The sequence below is a fragment of the Microchirus variegatus genome (genome assembly GCF_963457635.1).
Source record: "Microchirus variegatus genome assembly, chromosome: 1".
NCBI classification, from domain to species: domain Eukaryota; kingdom Metazoa; phylum Chordata; class Actinopteri; order Pleuronectiformes; family Soleidae; genus Microchirus; species Microchirus variegatus.
Genome location: NC_139802.1, coordinates 31096072 through 31112307, shown reverse-complemented (window position 1 = coordinate 31112307; position 16236 = coordinate 31096072). Strand labels below are relative to the sequence as shown.

Below are 16236 nucleotides of genomic sequence, written 5' to 3'. Positions count from 1 at the left end.
CGAGCGCGCGGAGAGAGATCGCGAGCGCGCGGAGAGAGTTCGCGAGCGCGCGGAGAGTGTTCGCGAGCGCGCGGAGAGTGGTCTTTCTGCTCGCTGATTATGTTTTTATGCTCGCGGAATATGGCACTATAATGACGCCATAAATATGTCTCGTTAATAATAACGGCTGGTGATACCAGGCGAGAAGGTCAGTTCATTCAGTGGTAAATCAGTGAAAAGGAACATCTACAGGGAGAGGAGATGGCGTTTCAATCAGTCAAATCACCCCTACACAATTCCTTTCTCTCCAGAAAAGAAATGACCACATTGTGTTTCAGAGAGGCTCCTTTCTCTCGTCCAGTCATACAAGAGATTTATCAAGGTTAACCGTGACCTACTTAAGCTGCAGATATTTAAGCAATGCCTGCCTGCAAAACATCTACACACCCGACCCACTTCTCTACGTCCACTGGGGTTTGCTTTTTTCTTTTGAAAAACTGCTCCTCTCCTCACCCCTCTCTCTCTCTCTCAGTTTCTGCCCCGTGGTGCTAAGAAAAAAGAAAAAAAAGCACTCTGACATTTTAGGTTTTACACTTAAGGCATTTAGCTGATGCTGAGTGATTAAATATCTGACTCCTACAGCACCAAACTTACACTTACAAAAAGCTGTAGAGCATGATCAATACACTTTTAAATGTGTCGAGCAACAGATGCGTAAAAAAATGTTTCACTCAACTCCTCCATGTCTCATATTGTGAGTGATAGACTTTTTGTATTCAATTGTCGGACAAAAACATGCATGATGACCACGTCCATTTCTTTGCTCCCCATTATCATTTCAGTAAAAGTTATTTCAAAATCTCTTAAAAATCCTCAACAATATTAACAATCCATCCATTATCAAAATAGATAAAATGTTATGCCTGATATAAATGAAAATACAACTGTCTAAATTATAAACGATAAAAAAGGCTGTATGGCTTTGTTGCAAAACATATCCAGTGTTGGCTTAATAATGCAATTTATTCCCGTCAATTCTGAGAGAGAACACTGCAAACAGGGAATGTGATTCACTTGAGAGTGTGTAATATGAAGATGGAAAAGATGGTGAACTTGGCGGAGATGCTGCAACTGTAGGAGTTTACTGATTATCCACAGGCTCTAAAAATTCAATCTTTTGTCTCACGGCCAACAGGTCATGTTAGGTTGAGGCAATTCAGAGAACTTGAGTCTTAGAGTTATAGAGGCTGTGAGACAGAGAGGGGGATGCTTTCTCTTTCGGTAGCAAGGTGCGCCATGACAGAGCTGAAGACTGTCAAACAGTCCGCTTGCCACTGGCTGCAGTTCACGTACCATTTCCAAATAAAACCATACAAGTTATTCAACCCTGCAAAGCTTTATGACTCATTCACGTCACTTCACACCAATGCCATGTATCACTAAATCACCACAACACAGGAAGCTCTACTGGCAGAAGGTATTTGCTTTAAGAAATCCTTTAACTCAACCTGTCATGACTTTCTTTTATATTTTGGTTTTTATTTCAGGTTTAACCACTACAAAGATACGTCTTAGACCAACTTGTCAATGGCAAACCAGGGAAATTATTAGTAAGAGTGTGGACTTAACTTTTATAAAGTATTTATTATTAATACCCTCTGCATTTATATTTCATGTTTTTTATGTCATTTTTTCAAAGCAATTTCCTCTCTAAACATGCCACTTCGTGAGACCATGAGAAGCCTGAGCTGAGTAATAGAACAAACTCACTTTCTTATTACTCAGATGACATTCACTTTCTCAGCCCCGACTGAAAACACAGCCAGACTTTCAAAAATGAAACAAAAACCACAAGGGAGAGCTACATTGGATCCCGTGTATTGGCACATGTCTCTTTATTAGTTGAGTGAGGGCTACAAGGCAGGAGCCTCACAGCAGAAATGGTTCTGGTCTGATCTGCAGCCAGGCCAGTGAGGTACATGCTGGGTGGGAAATGACCACTAACCAACTGGCAAATGTTGGAGAAATTTTTGACTAAACCACTTTGGCAGGTAGCCAGGCAACTCCTGGTGGTTTTGTTGTCTGTCCTACAAAACTAAAGCTGGCTAGTGAAACAGATAAAGTGTCTGATTAATTTAGGAGTGTGGAAGGATTGTGTTTTTTCCTTCTGAGTTTCAGCAGCAACACTAAGCCGAAAGAGAGGAACACCATCGTGTGCCAAAAGATGCGATTGTTATATAAATATAAATGTATACTTGCCTCCTCTTCATCAGCAGTTGTCTCAGTAATTCATCCTACACAGTGTTTAAGAAGGCTTTGGAATTAGCTGGTATTTTCGCTACGTGAGAAGTAAAACCATTATGTTCTAGTTTCATGGCCATGTGAGCTCTACATCATGCAGTGTTCATTTCACAAAAGCAGGTAGCATTTAGCTCCAAAGATACAGAAATAAAAGAACAGCACAGGTAAATGTGTTATCTGCCAATAATCAGTTGCCATTTCAGGATAAATATCTTGTCATCAGTTATTTTTTGGCCAAAAACCTGCTGAAGCATACAAGAACTAAACATCCAATTTCCTGTCAGTGGCTGGTCACAGGGACAGGTTCTGCCACCTCATAATGAAGTGGCATTTTGGCGGGCCAGGCTTACACTCGACACTATGTACAGCAAAGTAGGTAAACAAGTCATTTATCAAGGCTTTTTTTGTGTGCCTGCCAGGAGCGGGGATTGTTCTTTATGATGGAATTTGTTCTCAGGATCAACTAATCATCTGCGTCCGGGGCATACGTGAATTAGTTTTGAGGTGATGTATAGGTGCGTGGGGCAGTGGTTTGTGTGGGAACATGTGAGAATGGTGCTAAAAACAAACGTGAGTGATGATTTTTTTTTTTAAAGGAATGAATACAGAAGTTACACTGGGGCCAGGGTTCAAACTGCCGTCTGAAAAGTTTGCCTCCTGGCTTCCCAGCAATGCTTGTTGTTGCTGCTTATGCAACTCGACACTCCTCCCCCACATAACTAACTCAAGACACAACTAAATACAGCTTTCAAATTTGTGAATAACACACATACATTTAGGAGAGAAACTTTTCCTCGTAGTGTTAACACCTTGCTTGCACCCATTGAAAAAAAGCAATGAAAATATCTTTAAAAAGTCCCCTGTCATATATAGTACACAACATAATCTGCACCACTTCTGTTGCGCAGCAGAGAAGCAGAGAGGGAGATTCTGGGTGTGTTTTTCACACACGTGGACTGGAGAAAAGAGAAATATCTGATGTGGTTTCCAGATCAAGCACAGTTCAGGTGAACTCAATTTGGAAGCTGTCAGGTCTGGATTGGATTGGAAACCCCAAAACCAATCGGGTTGAATTTCACACCGTCTTCTTAAGGTGTTTTATGAGTCACAGGGTTAATTTCTATAGATAAAAAAAATAATAATCATAAAAGCTACATGCATATTTCTGTCATTTTCCTGCAAGACCAAATCTTTTTTTTTTCTTTTTAAACAGAAACCGCTCTTGGCAGTACAAAAGCAATCAAACAAACCAGTGAAGGAAATAAATATTGGTTGAAATCCCTGTGCATGAGTGTCACAACAATTACTAATTAAAAAATTGACAACTATATTTATTGCCAACTATTTGGATAATGAATTAATTGGTTTAAGCTTTTGCTTTCTCTGCTGTTCTATGACAGTAAACAGTATGTCTTTGGCTTGTGGATGTTGTCATTGTACGGTTTGGGAAACCATGATGGACTTTTTTCACAATTCTTTGAGATTTTAAGAACAAACTAATCAATTAATCGACAAACTAGCTCGCAGCCTCATCAGTAATATAAACTACCATGAGCTGCAGCCCTAAAAGATCACATCTTGAAAAGATAATACACACAACGGAATGTAGCTACAAATCTCCACATCCAAACTCTCTCTCTCTTCCTTACAACTACTATCCATCCTTTCTGCCCGACTTGTAAACGTGGGCACTGCTGTTTGGAAATGCAACCCACCACTTGCCTTCAGGGCAGCTCCTGGCTGCCTTGGATAAAGAGTTTTTTACACCATTTATAGCTGTTTTGACTATCACAGGCATTAGGCACCAGAGGCAGCATGGGAGGCCTCTGGCCCACGGTGAGGTTATCACCTGACTGTATATCATGCAGGCTAGAAATGGATTCCAAGGTCCCACTGCGCAATGTACATAAAGCAGCTAGCCTTGGTGCTTCATCAGTATTCACTTGATGTGAAAGAACTTGCTCATCCTCAGGTATCTGATGCAAATAATGATACTATTTATTCTGAAAAAGACGGTGTCAAAAGTAAGAGCTCAGAGACAAATTAGCTTTCTAAGAAACTGTGTCTTTTAAAGGAAAAGGTGGCACTGTTGCATGGTTATATCAATGCCATGTTATCTCTCGCAGCTGTGATAATCCAGCTGCTGTAGCTGAAATGAATAAAAGCTCTCACAGTCAGACACTATTTTACAGTAGACGGTGATTTTTACAGAGCGGCCTTTGGGTCTCACTGGAGGGCAACGTTAATGCGCAATCAGATGGTGTCGTGACATGGCAGGGGTGGTTGGGTTGGCTCGGGTGAGCCGGTCACAAAGACTGCACTCTTTCCATGTCAGAAAGGAGGGGGCATGCTGTGTGTGTGTGTGCATGTAGAGAGGGGGGCATTAAAAACCACTGCACTCAGCAACTGAATCCAATCCCTTTAATCCTCACTGGTATGCCCGAGCAACAAACGCCCATTGGTCTCTGCCTCAATTAGCACTGATGAGGCCGGTTGCCGGACAGGTCAGAAGAGCGCCTGCGTCTCTCGCCGTGAATCACCGCAGACTGTACCGTGCAACAAGAGCACATACCAGCGTAGCCCAGTGTCCCCTGTGTGTAATGGGCTGCAGTCGGCCATTGCATACCGTACATTCTTCACAGGACAAGCAATTTAAAAAGTCTCGTTATCTCTCGCAGGGTAATCTAGAAGGAGCCTTTACTTCAGCCCCTATACTATCGCCTCTGTGCTTGAATAGTTTGGATTTATTTGAAGGGTGTGTTAAGTGCCACTTGGGTTTAAAACTGAACTGTATATTGTATTTGCAGTGACACTGCAACATCACATAGCCTACAGCACAAGCATTTCAATTTATTTTTATGAAACAAGCAATCAATGAGCAAAGAACACAGGGAAAGGAAGGAGGGAGGAAACAAACAGAGACAGACGAACCATTATATATATATACATATATATATATATACATATATATATATATATATATATATATACATATATATATATATATATACATATATATATATATATATATATATACATATATATGTATATATATGAGGAGATTGGCCCTTTGAGACTCCAGTTCAGTTCAGACAGATTTTCAATAATCCATATCTGATAGTGCATCATGATCACGTCTTGTAGGTGACGCAGACATTGACATGTGGCCTCGCAATTGTATATTGTAAATGAAGATCCTGTCAAGGTAAACAAAATGTGACACCAGGTCCACTGTCTGCAGATTTGCTTACACAACAAAAGAAAAGGGGAGAGAGAACATAATAGTTAGGTATCGACTTAGGTCAGACCATGAGCGATTAAGCAGATAAGTTTAAATGTGAGGAGGACCAAAAAATGTTACCAGTAAACAAAAGTAAATGACACCGCACATGTCCTGCAGGATGGTACTGACCACTTATTAAAGGAACTTTGGGTTTTTAAGGTTGACTCTACTGTTTTTATAGCAGTAAAAAGAAGCAAAAGTGTGTCAAATTGGCCTCAGACTTCTGGATCACTGTATATCAGTTCCAAATATGTTATCTTCTTGATTACATTTCACGCACCCTGACATGTGTACAGAAATACATTCACCAGTAAAGGTTACCCCACAGTAGTACACAGGCTGTTGCTGCTGCGTGTTACTAACGCATTCCAAGTCATCTCATGTGTCTACAGACATGTCCTCTGCCGTCCAGTTATGTTCACTGTTTGCACGAGTCACAGGCTTCTCGTTTGTAGAAGACAAACCAATAAATATTGAGAGTCACTAAATCCTCCCTTTCATCCATGGGGCTATCTCACATCCTCACCCACTCCCAGCTCATCTTTATATATAGAGAAAATTCATGACACACACTGGTCACATGCCACCAAAACCCCAAAAAAGCACCCACACTTGTGTATTTTTAATTGAGATTATATTACAGGTGCAGTAAGCTAAGAATTTGAATCTGCTGATGCAGAGAATAACTGTAATGTTTCTCCAGGGTTTTATAGTTTTGTTTATCAATACCAGTGATGATGACTCAGTCATTACCGGGAACAGCTAAAATTGCAAAAGTCTCTTTTCTGTCAGTGCTGAATGGAAGGAAAACTTGTCTAACGTTAAGAGTTTCAAGACTGAACAAATCCCACAACTACCTCACTGGCATTTCAAACTGCGGCTGGTTCTACAAGTGAGCTAGTGTCAACACACAAGTCTGCTTCAAGACTGGAACAGCACAAGTCTGCTCTGATCTACGGCTTTTTCATCAGTTTCTCTTTCTTTAAATTTATTTTTTGTGTTGGTAACAGGACAGTAAATATTGAACAACTGTATGTGGATGTTTTTGCAGTTTACGTGATAAATGCTTCCTAAATGGAATTTGACGTTTATTAGATTTCAACGCAAAATAACTATAATAATGGCCAGATGACAGACCCACGATGGCCCACAGACAACATTAGCCTTCAGTGGTTTTGGTGATAAGAGGTCAGGGCGACTTTATGACAGCAAGGAATCTTGGCGAGAGATGGACAAAGACGAAACGACGGAGAAGGAAGGAGGGAACGCAGCGTGGTGTGAGGACCCTTGGGAGAGCCTGAAACAAGAGCATGATGAATGTACAGCTCGCAGTTTTTAATCAACGATCAAAGCCAGGCCTCTCCGTCTGAGCAGCCAGTCTGTCTAGACTGAGACTCTCCCAAGCACATAAAGCAACATCTGCAGGATGCATTAATTACAGTAAAGGACCATACTGGACTGTTCTCTGGGGTACCAACACATCAAGAGACTAAAATAGTCCTGTTTATAAAATAGTTTTCATAAAGTTACATAAGTATATTACATTTCGAGATGTAATCGCAGGTTTAACACAAAAGGTGATGATGTTTTTTCAAAGCCTTGAGTTATTATCTTCCCTGTTTTGTTTTTATATGAGTGGGTAATGGTTACAGAGGAAATCCATCAACTTCCCATTATAGAGGTAAGCACAGTCTGCATTTACATTTTAGGCTTTTAGCTGATGCTCTTATCTGACGTGACTTACAAAAAGCTAAGCGAGTACATTTTGCCCAAGGACTAGCTGAGAGGATGAGTACTACCTGGCGCGGATGACAAACATGTGACCTTTTAAGTTACAGCATGTGACATGTCTGTGTTGTCTTAAGTACAACATTACTGCTCACGAAAGTCAAGTCACATTCCAGAAGCAAATATGTTCCACAATAACAAGATAATCAGAATGTGGAGAAAATATCAGAAACATTGGCAAAAATAAAGATGGTCTTAAAGGGACAATGTGTAGTATTTATGGGTTTATATAACCCAAAATCCACTTTTTTTATACATATTATGTTCTCCTGCATTGTCTAGTCGCTATATAATAGTTTTTGTTTCATTTTCGTAGTGTTTCAAAAAGTCATGTAAAATAACATGGTCGCGGGCCGCGGTTGCATAGCCACTGTTAGCAGCGAGACGCCATGTTTCTACCGGAGCCTGTAAGGACAAACGCGAGAGAACAAATCAAGCGTCTCTTTACTTGTAGCAGAAGTCCCGCCTCCACTCTCTCCGTTTCGTCTGCTACGGCCGCGGTAGCTCACCCTCTCCCTCGCCTCACGAACCTCATCTGCTGACACGGAGAAAGACAACGAGGACGACATTTGACCAGCTGCGGATACCATAGCGCTCAGGGAAGGGACGGGGTGAGCAGAGCAGCAGTTCTTTGTTGTAAGTTTCAGCCTCTCCTCTAGATGGCACTATAAACTACTTACTTCACCTTTAAAAGCCAGGGATAGTGCAATTGCTGCCTTTTCTTACAAGCCTACAACATTTATGCTACATTCATACAACTACATTTTCATTTGAAAAACCTTCAATTGTAACCTGACAATTTTCAGGGCCATGCCACTTCTAAAAACTTTCAGGGCCATGCCACTTCTAAAAACACATAGTACAAGATCAATAACGTGTACTGGATGTGAATAAAGCACTTTAAACGGGAAGCTGATCCTCTCCTCTGCAGTTGTTTCAGAAAGTACTACTTATTATAAACAATAATCTTGAAAATTAAAGCGTAAGGTTGTGCTGCTAAGAGGTAAAGGAGGAGGTGAAACTGAAAAACATTGCTTGTGGAGCTTTTAATTCACAGCTGATAGTCAAGATATGGCTGATAAAAACCAAGTAAAGAAAAAAAAAAGAGAGCCAGGAGTGTTTTATGGATGTACAATCTTTTGTATCTGTTTTGACTTGCTTGCTTGCAGTATGTAAGCTGCATCAGATGGTGTCCGCCTCAAAAAAGGTTACACTAAACTGGCTTTCCAAATGATTTCCTCTAATTACTTAACCTCTGCAGTGCTTTATCAGTGTATTGGCCTGTGAGGCACTCAGCCCTGTGATATCAGGAGCAAGTTGAAACAAATCGCTGCTGTGGTAGAAACCCCCCTCAATAACAATAATATGTTTTGATTATTTGTAATTGCAGTGAAAGTTTAGATAGTCGTTGGTGAGAGTGTTTTATGGAGCTGGAGGCCATTCAAAGCCTGTTAAAACATCACAGTCTAATTTTCAAAAGGTTAACTTCCATGATAAACATAATCAGTTACGTCACAAGGAACTGATGTAATTCAATAACCAGAGAAACATGTCAACAAGCTGAGTCGAGTAATGAACTTTCTAAAGGTCACCTGCACTTCTGTTTTTCCTTTGTAACGTTGTGTAGTTTGAATCAATTCCTGTTCTGTGAAAATGTACAGTTTGTCGAAATTTAGCCGTTCATCACAATTTCCTCACAAAAGATTGGGGTAAATGAGAACTATGTAAGCTACCAGAAAACCCCTTTAACTCGTCAATCTCAAACAAATGCAAATGCAACCTAGTTTCTAGTTTGCTCCAATTTGTCACAAAAAACTGCACACAAAATCCAGAACACCTGGCTGTGGTCTAAATTTAACCAGTGCTCTGATGGGTGGAGGGTCATAACTTCCCCAGGTGGACCCAGCAACATGCTGGCGTTGGTCACCTTTTTACCTTTATGAACACAAATTGGCGCAGTGCTTTGTTTTTATGATGTTCGAGCACAGAATGATACACGGCCTTGAAATTAAGCAGTGTGGCTAGTTAGGCCCAATGGGAAATGGAGGCTACATCTGGCCTTAACAAATACACCTGTGCTTTCACAGCCTAATGCATAATGCAAGGGAACATATTAGAAAAGATAGAGGGGGAAAATGGGACAGAGCTGGTAGTCAGCCACTGGCTGCTCAAGGAAACGCCTAAAACATTGAAGCAGACGCACGCAGGGCAGGTAGTTAAAGTGGTTTTAGTCACAGTCCAAAAGCGTATGTGTGTGTGTATATATACACACACACATATATATGTACACGTGTATGTATATATATATATATATATATATATATACATATACACACACACACATATATATGTACATATATATATACATATGCATATACACAGATATATACATACATATACATTAAGGTATAGACATAGGTGTGGCTACATGTTTCATATTTTTATGTAATTTTGGTTTTATATTTGGAGAATTTAAACCGTTAGCTTGTTTAAATTCACTACAAGAACAAGGGTGTGTTTTCAATTCTGTAAAAGCAAAGGATAAATATTTCATTTGTGTCATTCAGTTTGCTAAAACTATCAATTTAGAGCATTTCTCACAACCTACTCATTTAAATCCGAGTCTAAAAGTATTTTCTGTCTTTTGTTCATGCAAAATGTTCTGACCAATTATTTGAGTGCGTCAATGTGTCTCAAATGACAACAGAGACAAGGTCTTATAACCACGTCTGTGTATTTTCAGAATAATATTTACAATTCTTTTCACAAGTTAAAATCACAAATTTAGTTTCTCAGGGTTATAAACAATAAACACAGGCACAATTTAAGAAAAACTGTCTGGAAATAATCTCTTTATTTCCTCTACAGGAAGGTCAAAGGTTTTGGTCAACGAGATGAGTTTCAATATTTTAAATCTTGCTAACTTGCGTTTGGCTTAATGAACGCAGAGATATTAACCTCTTGGTAAACATTAGTAGAGCTGCAACTAACGATTATTTTCGTAATCGAAGAATCTGTCGATTATTTTCTCGATTAATCAATGAACCGTTTGGTCCAAAAAATGTCAGAAAATATTAAAAAACGTTGATCAGTGTTTTTCAAAGCTGGAGATTATGATGTTCTCTAATGTCTTGTTTTGTCCACAAACCAAAATGATTCAGTTTTTATGATTTCTTTGTTATGTGGAGCAAAGAAACAAAGAAAATATTGACATTTAAGAAGCTGAAACAATCAGAAATCTGGTTTTAATCATGAAAAAAGCTTCAAACTGATTATCAAAATAGTTGGCGATTAATTTAGTAATCGATTAATAATCGATCCATCGATTAATCGTTTCAGCTCTAAACATTAGTATTCTCCTGTTCAATGAAATAAAACAGAAAGGAATGGGACTGTTGATCGACCCAGTTCAGATACCGTTTCAAGTCGAGTCTGACGTGCAGCAGAGATGAAACTGAATCATTACATCTGCTGTGCTGCTGAGGATTTAAAAAAGAAAAAGTCGCTTCATCCTCGCCATATTGATGTAACCTTACACTGGCATGCTCGAGGATCAATGTCTGTGTCAAACTGCTGCAGTGCACAAAACAGGAGGCCTGACGTGGAGGTGGAGCACAAGACTCCACTTACAATCTATCAGTGGCAACATGCAGCAAATAACTTTAACATTACTTGTCATTTTCACCAAACCAGTGGCCACAGTGTGACCTGTGGAGCCAAGGACTAATCATGTATAGTCATACAGTCAAATTAACATAGAAACAGGGCAGCAGAATATGTGGTGGTCCTAAAGACAAATGGGATTATGACCAGCAAATATTGCTTTAATATGAATCGCCCTGCGATGGACTGAACTGTCCAGGGTGTACCCCACCTATTGCCCTATGTCAGCTGAGATTGGCACAGCACCTACCGGCGACAGCACACCGTGCTGTGGAGGATAAAACGGTAGAAAATGGATGGATGTACATACTCCTCATATTTCTCGCTGATTCTATGCATAACTGACTGTGTTAACAAAAACGAGGTGGATCATTTGGGAATCAACTTCTTCTAAAAACTGTACCACTATGTTACAGTACAATGGTAATAGTATTGTAATAATTACTAGAAATAGATTTTAAGAGATGTTTCAGCTTGGTAACAACAAGTAACAACATGTTCTGGTAATAAGAGATAATATACAACAATACAATGTTATTTCCAAAGTAATATTCAGGTAAAAGCTTGGTGATGAGAACTATCACTGGCTTGCATCAGCGTAATATCTTGGAATGACTAACATAAATAATATATATATATATATGTAAAAAAAAACAAGATGGTATTACCATAACATTACTTCACTATGACATAATTGTTACCATGTAATTATTATACTGTCACTGCACAGTAATTCAAGTGCTTCCAAAAACAAAAAGTAAGAAAGCGACTACACACATGGGTGATTTTTAATCACTGCTGTTTCTCTCAGGCCTCAGTTCAAACTCAGTAAATCTGACAGGAACTGAACGTGCCATAGGGCAGCACAGTAAATATTTACCATTTCACAGTTCACATTGTATCTAAGGTAGAGGTCATCTTTTACACAGGTGACCGAGAAGCCAGCATGAGACTGCTGCAGCTTCATGCTACAAGTTCCCTGAAGGTGAAACCTCTTTTTCCAGTTTGAGAATGAAAAATGAAAAGGAACTCATTTACTATCCTGTCACATTAACACCTCAGCAAACAAACCTCTGCACATGTGCTCAAGCTGCATTTAGACATGCAAGCATGGATATAAAGCATCGGGCAGCTGCTGAATGCAGCATTACAGCAGGTCTAATTTAACTTCTTTCAAAATAAAACCATATGGCTAGATTTCAAGGGTTAATAAGACAACTTTGAAAATGTTCAATCAAATAATAATGCTAATAACTTAGGTCACTCATTCACAAACATGCTCTGCACAATTTATCAACACAGTATCAACATTTACGGATGCAACAAGCAAATATATTTCATCATTGATTAAACTGCCAAATCCTTAATCTCTAAAATGTCAGAAAATCAAGAAAATATTGAATTACACAACTGCAGTGTCTGTTGTGTTATCTTGTAATTGTCCAAACAACAGTTCAAAGCCTGCAAATATTGCATATCACGTCTTGCCCAAAAACTAAAGACATTTTGTTTTAAAATACGGCTTAATTAATCAGAAAAATAAATCCTGAAACATCACAATCTCTGTTAAGATGTAATATTTCATCACTTTCTCTCTGGTGCCACTTAAATTGAACATCAATTTGCAGTTTGATTATTAGAACGCAAATGTTAACATTAACTGAAATGTTGTGCAGTGTGTTGCAGTATGCCTCATAGAATGAAACCACTCTGGGCCAAATGCCCATCCCTGATCCGAGGTTTCATGGTGCCGCCTTGAGATGTGAAAATTCAACTTGGATTTCATCTCCGATTATTATTCCTCCTCAAAAACAAACCACTCATTTCCCTCTTCAGACAGTAATGAACGAGTGGAATAATCATCCACTGCACTGTGCAGTACAGTCAGCACCTGGGTTACACTGGAAATCAACCATTACTGGGCTCAAGAAGCTTTTTTAATTTTTACTCAAATGCTCAAAGACACCCTCGTTGGCTTGCTGTTAAAAAACCATTCTGCCGCCACATGAGAACGACTGTATTTTAGTTCACACATTCCATTTTTCAGAGCGAAACTACTTTTTCCCTAAAAGGAACAATGTATTTGCTGAAAACCGCACAGTTTGCTGCCACTTAATTCCAAAAACACGAGAAAAGTGCTTCTTTTAAAGGGACACTGTGTAGTATTTATGGGTTTATATGACCCAAAATCCACTTTTGTATACATATTATGTGCTCCTGCATTGTCTAGTCGCTGTATAATATTCTTTGTTTCATTTTCGTAGTGTTTCAAAAAGTCATGTAAAATAACATGGTCGCGGGCCGCTACTGCATTGCCACGACGCCATGTTTCTACGGGAGCCTGTATAGACAAACGCGAGAGAACAAATCAAGCGTCGCTTTACTTGTAGCGGAAGTCCCGCCTCCACTCTCTCCGATTCGTCTGCTAAGGCCGAGGTAGCTCGCCCTCTCCCTCGCCTCACGAACCTCATCAGCTGACACAGAGAAAGACGACGAGGACGACATTTGACCGGCTGAGGATACCGTAGCGCTCAGGGAAGGGAGGGGGTGAGCAGAGGAGTAGTTCTTTGTTGTAAATTTCAGCCTCTTCTCTAGATGGCACTATAAACTACTTACTTCACCTTTAAGTTACACGAATGTGCAAATAGCTGTAAGTAACACATTCATTTTAAAAAATTGTCAGCCTGCCTCCATTTTAATTCAAACACAGATGATACCTGTGGTGAAACTGAGCTCAGCGTTAACACACTGAATCTATCTCTGCATGCAACATACTTTTTGCTGTAGATGTTGGCATTTAAGGCATAAAGCAATCTCACCCTTTTGTCCCGTCTGCCATGTGATGATGAAATACATCTCAAATACAAGTGTCAGACCTCCTCAGTTTTAAAACTTTGATGACCCACTTGACGAACTGCCCAGTTTTGAATGTGTAAACGTGGATATTATGCGAGGCCACATTCTCTTAAGAGGTGGAGGAAGGTTAGTGGTGATTAAAGGTCAGTGTTAAACACTCGTTCTCTTTGGCTGCATCCTTTGGGTTTTGAATTAACATTAGCTGGGGAAAAGAAATCATACAATCTCTATGATTAAAACAAACAGCACATGCTTTGGCTTCTGTACTGACAGTGCTGCATGAAGACAGCAGCTCTCAATCAAAGAGGATGATATTGAAATCCACCCACATCCATGAACCAATCTACACTCTACCAGAAAAATAGCACTCCTGGGTTAACCCTATTCTCCTCAGCATCACCTCTACAACCCCGCTGACATTCATTATGTATCAATCAGTGGGAGAAAAGAACATGTAATGGACGCACACAACTCCAGCCTGAAAAACTGCTTTGCTCGGGGATATTCTGCCGTTGCACGTAATACCAACTACATGTTCAACACACACAGATTGAATCAAATCCCCTGACCTTTTCACCCAACACCCTGAACAACTCATTTTAAGTAGCACCAACATGAGTGTAAATAAAAGATTTTAAATGCACAGTAAAACTTTATATCATAGTACAGTGACAATATGGTAATATGTTGCAATAGGGAAATCATATTATGGTAATAATAACATCTTATTTCCATAGTAATCACCAGGTAAAAGCTTAGTAATGACAATCAAAAATGCGTTTGGAACATAAAAGAGAATAAAATAAAGAATACAAAAAATTATATTGATACATTTTGATTCGCAAACAAACTCTTTTTTTAAAAACAATTTAGCAATGATTCGGAGCCTTCGCTTAAACCAATTGCTGTTATAGCGACCACTGACTGCACACGTACCTATTTTCTGTCAAAGTTGTTGTCCTGTTGGCTGCGTAAAACTACTGACCAGAGATGTCAAACTGTGTCACACAAATAATGACGAAAGTGTTGTTGTTTCATGTTTCTGCCAAAATAAAAGGTTCATAAGATTTCTCATTGCCAAGAAATTGCATTGGAAATAGGCTATTTCTGTAATATTATCTCTTAAATGCTCCATCACATGTCCATCTGTCTTAACAAGGTGGCTACTGAACTGAACCTTGCCTATAAAGGATTTCGTAAACAAAAATGTAATTGTAATTTCTATAATAAAATGAGCAATTACACATTTTCTCCAGCCCTACTTATTACCACATTTTACCAATGTTATAACCAAGCTGGAAACTGCATAGCAAATAAGATGGTAGTGCAGTATTATTACATCCCTATGACAAAATGATCACCTAAGGTAAGATTGGTTATCTGTATAGTAGGATGTACTATATAGTTAGAAGATAAATGTGGGGACAATACAATCAACTTGTCTCCTGTCTTTTCTGAATCCAGTTAAACAAAGGGTAAATAAATAATTGGAGCTCACTAGGTGCTCCTCAAGCTACCATCTTAGGACACCTCACTATTGACATCTGCATCAACATTGAGGGGGGAAGATGCACACCAATAATGAGGCAAAACGGCAGAGTGGTGGGATCCCCCCTCCCTCTTCGTTCCTCCACAGGATTGCATTACACTGCATTCTTCAAATATGTTATGCATTACATTCTGCAGAGGTAACAACAAGCATTGCATTGCATTCTCCAATACGCCATGCATTTATTATGCCCCCCCCCAAAAAAAGACAAACACACATACACACACATACACACACACACCCACCTGAGGAGCAGGAGATGAGGAAAACGGCGAAGGCCAGTTTGATGGCGTCTCCCATTTTCCATCCGAATCAGACCCAATGACTAGAAAAAGAATTAAAAAATTTAAAAAACACAATTTTTTCCAAAAAAATAAAACCAACAACCCACGAATGAGTCAAATTAAATGTCCTGCAGCTCCAATGAGCACTGTCTTTGCAAAAAATACATCTTCAAATGTTAAAATCCAGAGCATCCCAGGTAATGCAAAGCCTCACTAGTCCAAAAAAAAACAAGGAGGGGAGGAAGAGGATGAAGAGGATGAAGAGGAGATGACTGCTGGTATTTCCAGGTTTACAGGCGAGCAATGGAGGGCGGCTGGTTGACATTCAAGCCAGAGCTGTCATTTACATGCCAGGTCTGCAGCATTGTTGTGAACACACGCGTTCACTTGCGCGTACTTTTGCTTTTTAACCAGTTTTTTGTTGTTGTTTTTTTCTTCAGAGCAGCGGGCAGAGCCACAGCCGGGTAGAGCTAACATCCACGGGACTGGAAATCAAGCGCACTCCGCTCTTCAATTAAACTTCTCCTCGGTGA

At 39.6% G+C, this 16236-nt stretch overlaps 1 protein-coding gene across 1 annotated transcript in view; it reads right to left on the bottom strand.

Moving 5' to 3' along the window:
• Nucleotides 1-15827, bottom strand: part of LOC310937792 (activin receptor type-2A-like) — a 40720-nt gene extending 24893 nt beyond the window's left edge. Inside the window, exon 1 of the mRNA XM_083902153.1 lies at nt 15665-15827. Coding sequence (XP_083758279.1) covers nt 15665-15719 — 55 coding nt within the window. The 5' untranslated portion in view covers nt 15720-15827. The remainder of the gene's footprint in view (nt 1-15664) is intronic.
• Nucleotides 15828-16236: the final 409 nt, after the last annotated feature.